The following is a 17,615-nucleotide window of genomic DNA, read 5'->3' as shown; positions in this document are numbered from 1 at the left end:
TATATACCATAGTTGTGCAAAATATCCACAACTGTTGGAGTGGATCTGATGCGGTCTCCCAAAAAAATCAACAGACCATCCGCATACAGAGCAAACAGACCATCCGCATACAGAGCAATTTTATCTTCAAGTTCATTGAGCCATATAAGACCAGTCCGCCCAGGGTTGGATTGAAGCTAGATGGCGAGAGGTTCAATGGCTATTGTAAACGGGACAATGATGTCAAGCGGAACGGACCCGAAGGTCATCTCATTCACACTAATTTAGGCCATTGGTTTGTTATAAACTAGTTTTATCCAGCCTAGGAAACTGTCAACAAAACCCATTTCTCTCATTATGACGCATAGAAAATACCAAAAAATTGCATCAAATGCTTTTTCAAAGTCAATTTTAAGGATAGCTATTTTTTTATTTTGTGCATAATGGGTGCTCAGTTTATAGCCATATATGTAGTCTACGGATTATCATTCCAGTAGCTTTCAGTGGCATAGATCCACATTGATCGGGGTCAATCAAATTAGTCATCACTTTTTTATACTTTGAAAAAGGGTTATTGGGTATCGGGTACAGCTATTGGGAGGTCTGTTTTTTTTGTAATGACAACTATCGTCGCTTGCCAAGTCTGCAAGTAATTTAATATCTGCCTTTTAATTAAATCTTTAAAATGAGATTGGCAAAAACTAGGAAATAAGGCCACCAAAGATCAATCGGATAACTGTTTGGCCCAGGTGTTTTCCCTGACTCGAGATCAGAGATTGGTAGTGCAACCTACTCGTCAGTCATTAGCATGTTGCGCCAATATCATTTAAAAACCAACCGAATGAATGAATGAATGAATGTTTTGAAGTCTACATGTTTTATGTGTTTCTGATATAATTTTTTAATAATTGCCAAATTAGTTTGCTGTCATATCATTAGAAAGTGCATGCCGGTTGTCATTTTGTAGTTCATGAACATAACAACCATCCTCCCTTCTTTCAAGCCAAGCAAGCATTTTCCCAGCTTTATTGCCTGCTTCCTTAATGCGCCCTTTTGAATCCCAATACACTTGCGGCTATTTCTCCCTAGTTTTCAACAAAGATCTTTTGGGTTATAGGTTATTGATTTGTCAGCAATTCTCCCCCAGTTCTAAACGTTTCTCAGCTAGATTTTCTTTCTTTTTTTTCTTCCTTTTGAGGTTGAATTCCTTCCTTCTCTCAATACTGCTTAGTAGCCCTCCCATAGTATTCTAGGGCCTTCCACAAACGTTTTATTAAAATCATACTTTTTGGTTGTTTTTTTGTATTTATTTTTTCCGTTATATCCTCTGTTAGGGTTAGATATGCTGGGCTGGAGTGCCCAGTGGATTGTTATGGCATTTCTTCTGATGCCCCATGTTTTAATTTGCCTGGGGTTTGGGGGGCATTATGACAGTGTTTTGGATAGTGGTGGGATGGAGTGGTTGGTAAATTCAAGATCATTCGTTTTTATTAATAGCATTTTTAGGCTGTTGTCTTATTTTTATTTTAAACCATATAGAACCACAAACAACTGTAGCCTAAATATTCTCCTATACTGTCCCCCCCACCCCCTCACCTGATGTGATCTCTCCGAGGGTTCTGCCACATCAGCCCACCCTCCTCGGAGGGATCAAAGGTAAACTTTTACTGTGGGATTGATGGACAAGGCCACTTCACAAGGCCACTTGGCACTACCCACTGTAGAATGAATCCATAAGATGTCCCCAGTGGGCGGTTCCATCCCCTAAGCGGCGTTTGGCGGGCTGTCACTTTCCTTTCTTCACGCCAGAGTACCTATACATGCCAACCAAAACGCCGTTCTCAAACACCCCCATCCTCTAACATGCATAAACAATTGTATACATACGTAAATATAGAAACTATACATTCATGAATACACATAAATATGATACACAATTATATACCTTTCAACTATAAAGTTCAAATCAGTATCCTCATTTACTGAGGCAGCCACACCTCTGTAAACCTTCACACAGAGGGGTCTCCACAGTACCTTGTCCTGCTTTCCACATGTGGTTTGTAGTAGGGCATGGGGCTTGCATCCATTAGACGGCTCCCAGATGCTGGCCTGCCCCTGACCCCATTCCTCCTCATTCGGTGCCCTATACACTGCTGCATGGCCCAAGCTCCCTAATAGCTATGTGCCAGCACACACCTTTTAATCCATTTGTGGTTCCCATGTCCTGCAGGAGTGCCAGCTTCACTGCTTCATGGCATCAATGTAGGGGACCTGTAAGGTGACCCCGTCCACCACTTGGGGCTGCTGGACGGTAGCACACAGCTTTCTTGAAGCAGTGTCCCCATTGACATTGCGACTCAGCCGAGGTCACACCCAGGTATTGCGGAGAGCGCGTACCCATTTCTCTTAAGTGCCTGTATGGCGGAAAGGGACGGACCCGCACTGACTCTGCAGTGCTCTGGCATTTTCACTCCCCCAGCTGTCTGGTACTGGGCAGACCGACTTCAGCGTTGGTGTTGCTTCCCCCCTTCAGCTCCCAGCCCACTTCTAGCATACGCAGCCCCTTGGTTTGTCTTCTGGACCCTCCCCAGTGCAGGTCAACACATGTCATGGCCACGCCACCATGTCCGGGCTTCCCCACACATTTGGATTGGGCTGCATGGCCCTGATCTTCTCCCCGGGCCACCCAGCATATGCTTTCCAGGTTCTTTGCTGTTTGGCCTGTCTGGTTAGCCCGGTTAGGTCGACTGCTCCCTAGGCACGTAGGTGCCCTGGCTTGCAGTGCAGGCCCATGGTTAATGCTGGGTCCCTCCTTCATTGCTCACAGCCCTCTGAATAGGGGTGATTTAGTCCGGAGGGGCGGGGCAGGTGGGCTGCTGAAAACCACGACCCCCTAGTAAGCTGCCACTGGTCTCCTTTGGCTCCATCCTTCAACTCGTTTTCTTTTTTCCCAGTATTTTCTTTTCTTTGAGGTGGTCCTGTCCTCTTTCAGTACATCCATCCCTGTGGTAGGCTAGATGGTGTAGCCTAAAATATTAAGTAAGCCCACAACACATGGACATTACATAAAAATAATCCTCACACCGCAACGTCTGTTTCACTATTTCTTTATATATATATATATCACCTAGCTGGACCCATATTGCCTCAGGGCTAAACATGGGTACTTTCAATATATACCACATGCTATGATTCTGTGTCTGGTGAATTATGGGTGGATCAATGTAGTAATCTTTGCATCTTTGGTCCGGTTTGTATGGTGACTTGTTGGTACCAGGTGCATTTCTAAAGTGCAAGTTTTTCGTGGAGTGTCACTTTGAGTTAGTACCTGTTGTGAGAAACCAGGAGTCTCACCCGCTAGTCCCCCGCGGATCTCTCCCTCAGGTGGCCAAGGCATGGCCATCGCTTTTGGATCCAGATCCTGGTGGTGGACCTGTGCGGGAGGATCAGCTGGGTGAGGAGTCTTGTGGGAGTGGGACACCGGATGGCGAGATGCAGGGGTGGGGGTGGGAAGGACTCTGCAACACCTGTACCCTATCCTAACAGGTAGGATACGTGGGAGGCTTACCCTCCCTCCACCCCCTTTTTTTCCTTTCCCAGCATTTTTTCATGGACAGCACACTCTGGGAGAAAACAGCCTCACACCCGAGCAGTGTATCTAACCTGTCCCGCTACTGTGGTCAGACAATAATGGATGATCACTCACACCTGACTTCCATTAGATTTACCCACACAGATAAAAGGCAGAGCACAAAAGCACACTCTGAGCGAGGCAAAGGACACAAGGTAAAGCAGTTTCAAGTCAGCAGCTGAATGTAGGAAGCAAGACGGCAAACCAAGAAGGGTTTTTAAGAAGGGGAAAACCCTTGACCATTTCGGCCAGATGCCGTTACTTTCAAGAAGCCTTCAAGGCAGAAAACGGAAGGCCACGAAACCAGACTAAAGAATCCTGTATTGTGTGTCGGAGATACCGAAGGCTCTTCCGCGTTGCTGAGCAAGACTGGGAGGAGCAGCAGCAGCCTCTGGCATCGTCTTTGGTTCCAAGAACAAAGAAGTGGCAGAAAGAGCGACACAGCCGTTGAGTTGGCTGAGACCGATGCAAGACTGCTCTGTGTTGAACGCAAGGTTGCAAGCGCAAAACCCATTGCACATTTAAAGTCTTTAATTTACATATCAAGAGGACCCGAGCCCGAATGAGGAGCTCCATGATCAGAGCCTTAACGAGGGAGACCAAGTGTGACTATTGTGATAAGAAGGGGGTCTCCGTCTGAAGAGGGAGACGCATGATGAACATTGAAAGCAAGAACTTGTGCATGTGAAAATCCTGATATGAAAGGAACTTTGATACTTTGTTACAACAGAACCTCTGCAGTAAGAGAGTTATTGGAAAGAGGCTCTTGCAGAAGGCCGCAATGTGTGTGCTTTGAACTGTATCCTCGTGGCCAAGAAGCTAGAGTGTGTGCGAAGCTGTGCCGCCTTGCCCCGTGCTGAAAACATGGGGGAAGGGAAGCCAACTGCTCAACCGTCCTGACCTATTATTTCTGAACCCTTTTCTTTTGGGTACAACATTGTCCCACACTTTTGTATTTAGAAGTAAGGATTGGCAAAAGGTTTATTAGTATAGGCACTTTTATTTCACAGAGACTTGACTTCTTTATTATTATTTGATGGTCGTAGCTTGCTCCCATCGTTGGCTTTAGGTTTAGATAGGTGTTAAACCAACCCATTTGAAGTTCAATAAACACTGTTGAACTGTCATCACTTGTATCTGTCTTCACTGTTTGATACCATGCCTTCCTTACACTGTACAGAGTACCCTGTGTGAAGGGTGTCATCGCCTGGTGGAAGTGGTTGCAGGAGTTGGATTTCTGGTTGCATCTCTAGTAGAAGGCTACCTGGATCTGTATACTTTGGGTCACCAAGAAGTGGCTTGTACAGTGTTGTTGTGGTGTAGCGCCTGTGCAACGGTGTTGGGATCATGACCCTCTCGAGGGGTGGGTGGGGTATGGAGAACAGGGACACCTATGATCTAGGGTGGGCAGCCTACCTGGGCGTAGGGCAGAGCCAATCCTACGTGAGAGACGGCATGAGTGAGTTGGGGGCAGGGCCCAGTCTCTGACCCCATGAGAGTGCATTGTACATGCTGGTACCACTGTTCCTTCCACAATTCCTGTCTGCCTCTTTTCTGGCCAGGGCTCTCTTGCCCTTTTCAGGGCAGCAACTCCAGGAATACACTTGTGCGCAACCAAGTAAACTTGACTGGAAAAAGGGAAATGGCAACAAGAACAGAAATGGAATGGACTGGGATTTGTCTTTTCAAATAGTGATGAACCGACAAATACCCGACCTAGCAACCCCAGACAGACCCAAGACAAATGATGGGACAACAGAAAACCGAATGAGTAGAGATTGCAGGGGAGCAGGAGAACCTCCCCAAACCGAATTGGAAACTCACAAACAGATGAAGAAGGCCACAACGAAAACCAGCAGCTGGAGGACAAGGCTGCTACCCTGCAAATGGCGATTGAAAATGGGCGTAGGGGCCTAATGGTTTTTTAAGCCTTGCCGGGATAACTTAGCCAGAGATTGGCCAAGGGGAACGTGTGACCAGGGGGGCCCAATGAAATCTTTGGGGACTGTGGCATTGTTCTGCGTGCAGGGAGGGTATTGTGGAGGGGTGAACATGTGAAGTGGCAAACTACTGGCCATTCATAAAGTCACTTGCCACCTCAATTTTACACATATACGCAGCACACCATTCATACTCGCCAGGGTAAAATTATCACTAGTCAGCGGCAATTGTACTTTTTGATCCCTGGTATTGTGTGTAGGAGAGGGTGGTGCCCATTGAGTGTAGTATGTAAAATAAATGTAAATGAAGGAAAGATGTGAGAGAGAGAGAGAAGATTATTAGTGTAGGGGATTTAAAGTAGGTTTAAGAGTAAGGTAAGGCAGATGTGACCGTATAATAGGGTAGAGAGTTAAATGTGGTTTTAGGATTAGTAGTGGGGAGGGTCTAAAGAAGGGGAAAGGCAGCTGGGAGAGACCGGCGTTATTTAAGAAAAGGGGTGCAGGTAATGCTGAAGGTGGTGGAAGGGAAGAGAGGCGAGGAGTACAGGGGAGCTGATGGCGAGAGGTAAGGGAGAGGGAGGAAGAAGGGTACAAATGGAGAGAAAGTGAGACTAGGAAGATCCGAGTTAGGAGAGTGGAGATTGAGTGTATTAGATTGTGACTGGAAGAGGAAACCTTGGAGACATTGGGCAGTCCAACAGACCAGAGGTATCCCTTAAAGTCCAAGAGGGAGAAGGATGGGAAAGGCAATGACCTTTATGCTTCACCATCGTGATTACAGTGGAGAGAACCTGTGAAGTTTGAGAGAGCCGTAGAGACCCTCCTTAATTTCAGCAGTCAGTCTTCACAGACCAGTTATTTAAAACCTTAAACACCTTAAATCTATTATCTTTGTGAGTTGTTTTTCGGAGGCCTTCTGGGATGGCCATCATGCCTCGCTGACCAAGTAGTGAGCAACACAGTACCTGGGGAGGTTCTCCAGGTTTATCACTTTCTACTGCCTGCATTCTGTAAATTTGGTCTTCAAAAGCATACAGGGAAAGCACAAAGTAACTTCCTGGCAAGACCTCTTCCATCAGGACATTTCCTCTCTGGGAGGCCCTTTCTTTTGCTGCAACATCCATTTTAACTTGCTGAAGAGAAAGCTAAATCATGGGAAACCGCTTTCACTTTCTTATAAAGTTTAGTTTTACGTGTTGTCTAGTTCGTTCTCGTGTTAAACCCACTCCAGTTTAACCATGTTTCAATTAAAATGCTTAACCCATGAAGACAACCTTGTTCTTTAAATACTATAATCATAAAACCACTTTCAATTTACTAGTTGTTGCTCTACTTCGTTTCTCATTATTAAAGTAACTTTTTGTTCTTTTTACTTCACCAAAACGTATTGCTACTACAAGTATGTGCTAATTGCTTTTATAAACCTCAGGAGAGGCCCCTATTGCTTGGCATAATTAACCTTCCCCCAATATGTGGCTCAATCATGCAACAGTGTCTCCTGTGAGGGGTCAGAAATGATAGCCGGTCAGAAACCTTTGGTTTCCTCAAAATCAGACATTTTAATAAACAAAAAGGGGGTTGTGATAATACCTCTATAGCCCTATTTTAAAGATCGATTTCCATCCCTAGAAACTAAAACTAAGAGTGTATCAGGATTTCAGTTGTTACTTGTGTCCAAAACGTCCTATTCTGACCCTCACACACAAAACAAAATAACAAAAGGTGCAAGGAAATGTCTTTGTCTGAAGGTTGGCCCAAAAAGTGTTCAAAACCATATACATAAAGGATGACTCCAATGAAAATGTTCAAGTAAAAGACCCTGGGATCCAGAGGTTGGTTCCCTTCCCTTGGATTCTTAAACCAACTGGACAAATATCTCTTTAGCAAATAGTTCCTTTGTGTCATTCACTGGACTCGCAAAGTTCTTGTGTAAACACATTGGGCCTCATTACGAGGTTGGCGGAATGGGTTTACCGGCGCCGGTAAACCCATTCCGCACTATTACGAGGTTCCCTTGCGGGACCTGCTCAGAACATCTGGTCAGACCAGACGTCCTATGCGCATCCCGCAAGCGGACCAGGGAACCAATAACCGGCCTGTTGTTAACAGGCCCGTTATTAGCTCCATCCCCATCCCCATCCCCATTCCCATTTAGCCCCATGGGGGCTCAATTGGGAATGGGGATTGGTTTTTAGAATGAGGAATTACCGGGTCCTCCAAGGTTGGAATGACCCGGTAATTCCTCATTCAAGGAACCCGGACCCAGACACAATTTTAGAGGCAGCTATGGCGCTAATAGTACCATGGCTACCTCCAAACTATTAATGAGGCCCATAGTCTGCAACAGTCTTTCTGTAGTATTTCCAACACTTGGTAGACCACCTGGTGTACTCCCCTGCCAGGACTTTTCTTAGTGTTTCTAAGTTCTTTGCAATCCTCTCCCCACTTTGGCATCTCATGCATTGAGTGGAGATTTACTTTCACACTTTCTTCTTATTGGGTGCTGAATTGCTATTTTGTTTTGTCTACATTTAAACAACTTTTGTGTACTTTCTGCATCAGCAATACTGTAGCATTCAAACACTTAATGGTGCGCTTGTCAGAATGCCCTGGGGCCCCCTGCTGTTTTAGGCAGATTCACCAGTTGTTCCCAGCATTTCCAATGTTGCTCGCGCCTCTGCGCGGTTACTCCTTCTCCCGCTTTCCAGTTAGGAGCATGCAGATGTTTTCTCTGCATCCTGCCTGGCTCTGCAGGCACACGCCCACTCTCCTGCTCAGTCCGGGCTGGAGAATGCTGTTGTGTCGAGTGGCCCAACCTCCAGGAGCTGTGGTGGGTCTCCCGGTGTTGCAATGGCCCTTCGTACTCGCACACAGTACTTCTCCCATTCTCCCAGTGGTTCTCTACATTACGCCAGCTCAGTTGGTGTACCTCGCGTTCCTGAGCTCCAGCATGGGCGGCAACGTCTCCTCCTGCATTGCTCGTCTTGGCAGTGCTGTTGCCTGCCTTACATGTCCCACTCATTGCCGGTTTGGAAATGCTACTAGTAAACTTCAAGTACTGGTCAGTTTGCACAAACCCCCATGTCCTCCTCCTTGTCTCAGTAACTGGGTGGTTATAGGAGTTGAAGTCCATAGTTGTCTTGGGACTTTTAACTCCTCAATGGTTTTTCTTATGCATTCCACATAAAGGCACATTAGAGACAAAAGATGTTGTGGGTTTTTGAGTCCAAAGTGGAAGCTTGACCGAATGACAAAAGGTAATTGGGAATTCGGGTATCAGAGGTTCTTGCTAATGGGAACAGGCATATTGCGTGTTTTGGCCAATGGAGTCAAAACGTCCCCCCACCTCCCCTGGTAGTTGGCTCCTCCCATATGATCCTCACTCATGAAAATGTCCTCAGGGTCAGGATCAGGTAGCGGCTGCCACCCCCGGCCAAATGGGAGGAGGTAATTGCTGTGGGATCCGTGATGACTCCACTGGATTCATCACACCCCTTTTTCGTCTATAAGGATGTTGTATTTTCCATATAGCTTTACATGGTTGTGGTTAGATTTAATGGTTCTCGCAGGGAAAAAACTGAAGCCCAGCCTGTTCTTCTTAGTATGAGCTAAATACTCCTTTTCCCAAAGGTATAGTGGAAATCCACCAGCTAGAGTGTCTAGTAACCAACCCATCGTATGCTCTTGCTGTTTGTGCAGTATGTGTATTGATTTTTCTAAACTTTGCACACTTCCCTTCTCACACCTGGAATGCCACTGGCTCAAAAACTACTTTAATTATTAAGTTTATCTTTATTTTTTCTATTTTTTTTTACACAGACTACGAAATTAAAGGACTGGAAAAGATCCCTGTGGAAGGGCCTGCACTTATTCTTTATTACCATGGAGCTATTCCAGTAGATTATTATTACTTTGTATGTAGGGTTCTTCTGCAGACAGGTCGTAACATTCACTCAGTGGGGGATCATTTCCTCTTTAAGATACCAGGTAAGGTGCTGTTTAAATATTCTTTTGTAAGTTATAAATTTGTTTTCTTTTGTAAGTTGTAATATGCCATTTCAGCATATAAGAAACATTTTGTAAATAGAGTATGTTTATTTAATATTTATATAGAACTTCAGAACTATTTGAATTAAGACACTGTATTGTCAGTTCTAGATGCTTTTTAAAAGATTTCTGCTCTAAGGCAACCCAATCAATTGACAATTGCCATTTCAAAATAAAATGAAATTGAGCTTTTATCTGCACTTCATGCCGGAGACCAGCCTCTAAGCGCGTGACTGGGATTCATACTTGTGACACTCTACTTTGTCTTGTTTCCAAGAAAAACTTGTTGCACCTGAGCTGCCACATTTGCATGTTGTAGCTGAAATACAAGTTGGCCCAGAATTTGCTTTGGAACAGAAAAGTGTTTTGAATCTGCAGTTAGAAAGTAGTGACCGAACTTGCGTTACCACACAATACATATTACGATTGTTAAAAACCTGAATCGTGAAAGCTTTTCATCATCAAAGTACCCTATGTTATTTATCCCTAAAACTGCTGCTGATAGACTGGTGAAAAGAGAAAATAGCCATGGTTCATTATCTAGTTATGCCACGAAGTTGTCATCCTTTAGAGAGTTGTCTGCCATTGTACGATATGTGTATTTATTTCTTGACTGGCTTGATTCCATTTGCATGTTTATGTAAAATTTTAGATACTGAATTCCCATGCCTACACATGACAAACTGAACTTGAAACTGATATGCTTGTTTCATGTGTGTGAGGTGGGCCTTGTTCTCATGAATGGTCATGAATTGCTTAAATATCCTCACTGTGCTACACGTGGAGCATTTCTGCTTGCATTGTTTTCTTGCATGGGGCATATCCTCCAGCCCAACCTTGTGCACTGTTTCATGAGTGAGTCTGAGCTTCCCTATAGATAGGCTAATATTTTGTTGTTGTTTTAATATTCAGTTTTCTTTCCTGAGACTATTTCCAAAGTGACTATGCTCACTGTAGATGCTCTACTTTTGCTGCTTACAAAGTGTCCAACTTCTTTTTTTAAACTGCCATCCAGTGATATTCCCCCTTTAACAGCTGTGAAGGCATCGTGAAGTAAAGTAAGATACAGACCACAGATTCACTTTTCTTAAAATCAAGAGTGTATTTCTTATTTGATTAAGGCCTAACTTGCCCTATGCTAAGGTGGATTTCCCTACCTAAAGAAACTAAGGATAGTCTGTGTCCTTGAGTTCAATTTAAGTCTGTCTGTGTCCAAAACCTATGCTTGCCCTCACATCTAAATATACATGCAGTGTAGGAATGTCAGCAACCAATGAAACGGTGTTCAAAACAGCATTCTGAGCCTTTTCCAGCTCCTTAGCTTGTATTGCTGCCTCTTCTTCAAGTTAAGTTCCAAACAATTCCACAGAAAAGACCTCCGGGTTCCTTTCCCTAAGTGTAGCACAGTTTCAACAAGGGTGTTGGGGTTCCCTTCCCCAAGTTCAAAACTTTTGCTTTCAAAATTGTAGTCTGTTTCCTTGGCTTTCAATAATATTCCAAACCAACTCTGCAAAGTCTTAGGCTGGTCAGTAGTTCATTTAACATGCTCTTCCCTTGAACTGCTTTAACACATGACCAACACAACAGCTTCAGTTTCTTAACTTTCCTTGATTCACTCCAAGTAGGGTTTTTACAGTACTACTGTCGGAGCAGATAAGTGCTTTCCTTCATACCGCGTGGAACTTGCATCTTTATCACACTTTCATATTGTCCATTGACACCTTGAACTGTCTTTCACTATTCTCAAAATTGCATTTCACTTTCATTTCATTTGTACAGTGCTTTCATGTGTTTCACATAACTTTTTTCTTTAGTTCAGTATTCAAAAATGCCGGCAATATTTTGGCAGCTCGTTCGGGTTTCATAGAATTCCCCTTTGGTCTCTTGAGCTTTTATCTGATCTGGCTCTCTGTATGCCAGAATCCAAGCCCCTGGAGTGCCCCGGCGTGACTTTCCCCTCATCGTCGCTGACTAGTATCCGGCAGCTCCTCCAGGCACGTTTTGGTTCTCTCTTCTGCGTTCGCTCGCTCCCTTTCGCCTCGTCGGGAGCTTCGCCGAGCCATGCTCGCCTCTTCCGAACCTTTGTGCTGCGGCTCCCTGAAATCCTCAGTGTTCAGCAGGGGGCACGCGGTGGCAGATTCTGCAGGACTTCTGACCCTCTCACAGCCCAGTCGCAATCGCTGCTGCGCTTCGTGTCCTTTTCACTGAGTGGGCTCCATTCTCCACACAGGACTCTGTCTCCTGGAAGCTGGGTTCCCTCTCCCAACTGGACTCCGGCATCCTGGGTTCCCTCTCCCAGCTGGACTCTCCTCTTTCCTTCGAACTTCTTTCGCCTTATATTTGTATTTTTGTATTTTATTGAATTTATATAGCGTTTTAATCCAAAACGCTTGAAACAAGCTACAGCAAGCATTACATAACTATTGAATTACACCAGAAAGGCGTACAAAAACAATTTGCATTATGGAAGGGGAAGAAGAGTAGGGAGGGGCCACACTGTTAGAAGAGGTAGGAGGTATGAGTAAAGGTGAAAGCAGAAGTAAGAGAGGAGGCCGAGGGAGTAGGGGAGAAGGAAGGAAGAGATGATGATTAGAAAAGTGCAGGATGTGGGGGTGGGAGGGAGTAGAGGGGGGGGAGATATATATATATATATATATATATATATCTATGTAAGAGGAAGCAAAGGGTTTTAAGGAGGTGAATGGAAGAGATAAGATTTTAGAGAGGTACGAAAGTAAGTGAAGGAGGAAGTAGAGCGGATGAAGAGAGGAAGGCGGTTCCAGTGGTAAGGGGCAAGCAGTTGGAAAGGGCGGAAGCGAGAAGGGGCACAGGGTGGTGGTGGAGAAGAAAGTAGGTAGAGATCGGCAGAGCAGAGAGAACGAGAAGAGTGTAGAAAGTGAGGAGGGTGAGCTGGCCATTGCGCTCAGTGCAGCTTGGCAGTAGAAGGAATAGGAAATTGAGTCTAGCCGAGCCATTAAATGACCTTTGACATTAGATATCGAAAAGGGGCATGGCTGGAGAGCCATAAACCATTGCAGTATACGTACACAAGTGTTAGTGTCCTTAAGCCATACCAAGCTGGCATGATCAGCGACCAGACTGAAATGTCACCCAAGTAGATAGTACTGCAATGATTGATCGCCCACTTGATGTCCAAGCATTCCTTCTCCAGCGTGGCATAATTCTCTTTGTGAGGCAACATTTTTCTGCTAATAAAGTGAATCCGCCCGGACCCTCTTTGTTCCCTTGGCCTTGGCAGAGGACCACTCCTATGCCCATGCCATATGCCTCCATATGCAATTAGAAGGATTTGGGGATGTCCAGGTAGTGAAAGACCACCTTTGTGTCCACCAATGTCTTCAATTCCTCAAAAGGCTCGTCAGGCCCTATCCCCATCTCTGTGAAGCAGGACCAAAAGGAGTAGGGCAGGGAAAACCAGGCGAGTACCTGCAACGATTGAAAGTCACTATCAAGCTGGGGTCCCCCGATAGGTGTCACCTAGATTGTTCCCAGAGGAAGTCTAGATGGGTAAGTTGTTTGCCATTAGGCCATCACGAGAAGGTAGATCGCTATTAGACGGTAAGGGGTTAAAAAACACTAGTACTCGCCTGGGGTCGAGGGACTCCTGGGTAAGGGAGAGAATGGTTATCCCTTTGTTAGAGATCGGGACGGCCATTAGACTCTTTTCTGATATACAAATAAAAACCCTTGAACTGTATCTGGGAGTTTGTATATTCTTAAGGCCATCTGTGGTAACTAATTGTCAAGATGGGCAAGAAGGTGTTGGCTGGTCCAGTACAACTGAATGTTTGTTGTGACATGTCTTTAGGATTCCGTCCTGTCTGCCCTAAGTGGAGACCTTCCCCATGGGGCCAGGGCGGTGCGTTCACAGTACAACAGTCCCCCTGGGGGCAGTGCACCAAGGGAGGATCACATGGGAGAAGAACCCCATTTATGAGTTTGGGGACGACCATGCACAGAGAACACAGTATTACCCTGCATCAGTACACCTAAACACTTTTCCAATGTTAAATCCTCCTTCCCCTTCTTTTGATAGGGTCAACGTCTGCTATTGTATAGCCAACCTAATTTACTTGACAATGTTAAGACATCAGAAAACAAAGCATGGCCCCATTTCAGGTAATGGGGAAACTTAATCTACTTCATGGGACTGAAACATTAAAGAATGCAAAGTATGCTACTTCTGACTTTATTTTATGTACTAAGATGATGACCAGGAATCCAAGGATCACTTTGGAGAAGCAGAGTGAGCGCTCTAGCTTCTCAACTAATGGCATTGACCTAAAGCAATTCCATTTTCCAAGGCAGGAGTTTAAAGACACCACAGCTGAGATACGAGAAGAAACCTGTCCCCCAAGGCAGAAGCTGATGAGCCATGGAACAGGAAACCAGAGAGAAGCTGGGAGCGAAGGAGGGCGAGAACCCAGAGGCTGTCCAGGAAGCAAGGCCTGCTCGGGCTGCTGCCGAGAAGAACCTACGGGCATCCAGAGCACCAGTGAAGCATCCTTGAGAGAGGATGCACCCCAGGAGAGACGCAGCAGACAACGACCGAGCCCTGAACGCTACCAGAGCCTCATAAAATGCAGCAGCTGCTCAGGAAAGGCCAGTGCCTACCAGGACGAAGCAAACCAGTATGCAGGATAACCAAGAGGTGCTGGAGGTCCGGGGTGGCAAGGGTGTAAAGACAGAAGCTGGAACAAGAGGGTCTGGGACCTGCACCCAAATGAGAAACCGAAACAAAGCCAGTCAGACTATTAAAAGTTTGGGACTCGCACCCAAAGAGGGACCGCTCATGAGAGGACGAAGGCTTGGCAGGAGAGTATGCCAACCCATTTCGAAAATTGCAAGCCTGGAACCCACACCCAAATGAGAAGTTCATGAAAGGATAATTCATTGTCGGGAGAGTGAAACAATATTGCGAGTCTCAGACTCGCACCCAAAAGTGGGAAGCGATCATCATTGCACAGTCGGTTTAAGTTATTAGTGTTGGGGACAGAGGTAGGTTATTTTGACACACAACAGTGACAGACATTTTGGTTTTGGGACACTCTGACAATTTTCTTAGATTTTTTTAGATTCAGGGAACCCCCCTCTTAGTTTTAGGTACAGAGGAATTTTTCCAACCCTTTTTCATATAATGTTTCTGCCCAAAAACATACCACCCTTGTGTCCGAGCCTTACTTCTGCACTCGCACAATGTATAGAGAGAGACCGGTGTGAAATAGATTACCCAATTAAAGCAATGTCCTCTGTATATTAAAACTAAAAATAAGAGCACCACTTATTCAGTTGAAGTGGAGAAGGCAGAAGGTTAGGCGGACCTGTGACTTCAGACAGCAAATGAGGGGCATGTGTCTTTGGATTTAAGAGCCTCATCTAAAGATATTGAAGGACAGGCCAAGCTGGTATTTCGAATGAGAAGGAATTGGGGGCTGTGTGAGAACCCTGAGGGCATCCTCGCACCTACTTTCCTTGGATCCTCTTCTCTGGTGGCAAGGGAAAGGCCATTGCTTCTGGATCCCTACACTGGGGGGGGGGGAGATGCGAGGGAGGGTCCTTGGGGAGAGGATGTCCACATGCGAGACATGATATCCCCTTTTCCTATGATAACCAACCTTACCCATCCCCTGCCTTTATAGGCTGTTGCCATCCGGGCCAATCATTCCCCCTTAGTCGCACTATTATAGTACTGGCATGAGGAAGAGGCGACTAGGAGCAGTACACACTAACAAGTCACATCACCTCTCTGGTACTGAGACGAGGAAGAGGACTGTGAAACAACACTATTCTAGTCAGGCAGGTCCCACTAATTAGGGTCAGGCGAAGGACTCACACCTGCAGCCAGCTGACAGGCTACAGTTGTACCAGGGGGCGCCAAGCATCGGATGCCTGATCCGACATCTCCCTTCATCAGGCTGAATTAAACCTTCTGAAGGCTGTATTATCTACAATTTCTACCGCTAAACTGCATATTTCGCATTCTAATAGCCTTGTGCTTCCCTGGATGGCCTGATTCCTGCCTGAATACCCTTCTCTTTACAATTGCTTAATTTAACTCTCCTCCCGCCCGCAGGTGGCAAGATGACGTCCTGTCTTGCCTGATCCTCTTACTTGGACTCCTGGAGGCTGCTCCCCTTGGCGTCCGCTCCTGCCTCTGCTTCTTTGTGCTCCTTCCGCACTGGATTGCGGTGCCCTCCACGACTGCTTGCAGCTGCTCCACCCACCCACCTGAGCGTACGCTGAGCTCACCTTCGGCCTGTTCTGCTGCCGGCGACTGGACCCTGCTTCCACTGGCCCGTTCCTCGAGCGGTCGATCCTGCTCTTGCCGTTTGGCCATCTCCGGGCAGCCCGCCTCCTTCATCTGGCTGCCCATTCTCCAGACTTGCTGCCGGTTGCTCGGCCCTCCCTCCTCTGGACCGCTCTTGGAGGCTGCCCCCGCTTTCGCCGTCTGTCTTCCCCAGGCCGCCGGCCTGCCTCTCCGCTTATCCGCCTGCCTCGCTGCTGATCTACATGGCAGCCAATTTGCCTGACTTCTTGCCGACGGCTGGGCCTTCCCTCCTTTGGCCCGCTCCCTGGGGCCTGGCCCTGCTCTTGCTGCCCGTCATCTGGGCGGCCTGCATGCTTCTCTGCTGGTTTGCACGGCAACCTCTCTGACTTGTTGCCGGCAGCTGGCCCTCCCTCCTCTGGACTGCTGCTTGGCTGGCTGCCCCTGCTCTCACTGTCTGACTTCTCTGGGTGGCACTTCCGCTTCACGGCCTCTCCCTGCTGCTCCTGGCGGCCGTGCTGCAGCTATTCTTCTGACTCGCTATCCCTGCCACTGCAGTTATCTTCCCCGTTCTCCTGTTGGAGGTGGCCCTTCTGTGTGGCGGCTGCTCGGTTCCACTGGGGGCAGCCCTTCCTCATCAGCCCGCTGCTCCTGCTGGGGGCAGCCCTCCATCGCCTGCGCAGCCTTTGCCCACGCAGCCCGCTACTGCTGCAGGTGGCAGCCCTCCATCACAGTGTCTGCTCTGCGCACTGAGGGTGGTCCATATTCCTGCCTCTGCTGCTATCACTGCCCCTCCTACTGCTGCTACCATAAACACGGTTCCTCCCGTGGATGCATCTCTTCTCCGACAGCCCTTTGTGGTCACGACTGCTTCAAACTGTGCTGTCCGGCCCTGCATCTACCCTTTGGATGTCCTCCAGTGGTTCTGACTCCACTCTCCACCTTTGACTATTGCGGACTCTATACTGTGACCAATGCCTTCTCCACAGCTCCTGCCAGTGACATAATCTCATCCAATGCACTCTTGCCTATCTTGTTTTCTCCACTAACCCACCATTCATACTGACCTCAGGTTCCTTCGCCCTCCTGACACCAGCTGGTTTTCCACCACAGAGGCTTGTCCACCCACATTGCATCACTGTTCCCACTGCAGCAGTCAGCTATACCATCGCCTGCCTCCTGCTATTATTGTGAGTGCTCCTGCTGTCCTCAGCCAGCTCCTATCATACCGTTGGCTGGACCCTCACTCCTTCTGCCCTTTCTAGAGCGCCTTCACCCAGCGGCCACTGTCTGCTGTCCCTCTCCAGCTCTCCTCTGCCCCGCCTACCCCCTCTCAGCTCCCTTTGACCTCCTACTTGCGAAGCTTGCTCCATCTGATCCCTGCATCCTCCCTCCTGCACCTAGGACATGGCTGCCCCTGCTGCTCTCTCATCTTGGACTTCCTGCCTCATTGTACCTTTTCTTGTAGCCTTTTCCACCGGCTCTCTGCGGCGTCCTACCGCCACCTTGATCCTTCCCTCCAGTACCTTAATACGTCACCTTCTCAGGCACTCTTCCATAGGCAGCCTCCCTACTCACTGACTACCTCCCTGCTTTCTGCTGCTCATGGTTATGTTCTGTTCCTCCTTTCAGTCCTGCCCCATCCCTATCCCACACCTCCTCCCCCTGCCCCTGCCCCCTCAGAATTCTCTGCCTCTTCATCATGGCCATCTTCTCTCACCACCTTCTCACC

At 47.0% G+C, this 17,615-nt stretch overlaps 1 protein-coding gene across 2 annotated transcripts in view; it reads left to right on the top strand.

Moving 5' to 3' along the window:
- Positions 1-17,615, top strand: part of TMEM68 (transmembrane protein 68) — a 410,518-nt gene that overhangs the window by 86,418 nt on the left and 306,485 nt on the right. For both annotated transcript variants that reach the window (XM_069621059.1, XM_069621060.1), the window contains one exon: positions 9,370-9,537. In XM_069621059.1, coding sequence (XP_069477160.1) covers positions 9,370-9,537 — 168 coding nt within the window. The remainder of the gene's footprint in view (positions 1-9,369; positions 9,538-17,615) is intronic.

This window comes from Ambystoma mexicanum, chromosome 5q (genome assembly GCF_040938575.1).
Source record: "Ambystoma mexicanum isolate Mex_15411 chromosome 5q, UKY_AmexF1_1, whole genome shotgun sequence".
NCBI lineage: Eukaryota > Metazoa > Chordata > Amphibia > Caudata > Ambystomatidae > Ambystoma > Ambystoma mexicanum.
The sequence above is the reverse complement of the archived record's forward strand: the minus strand, read 5'-3'. Positions and strand labels throughout refer to the sequence as shown.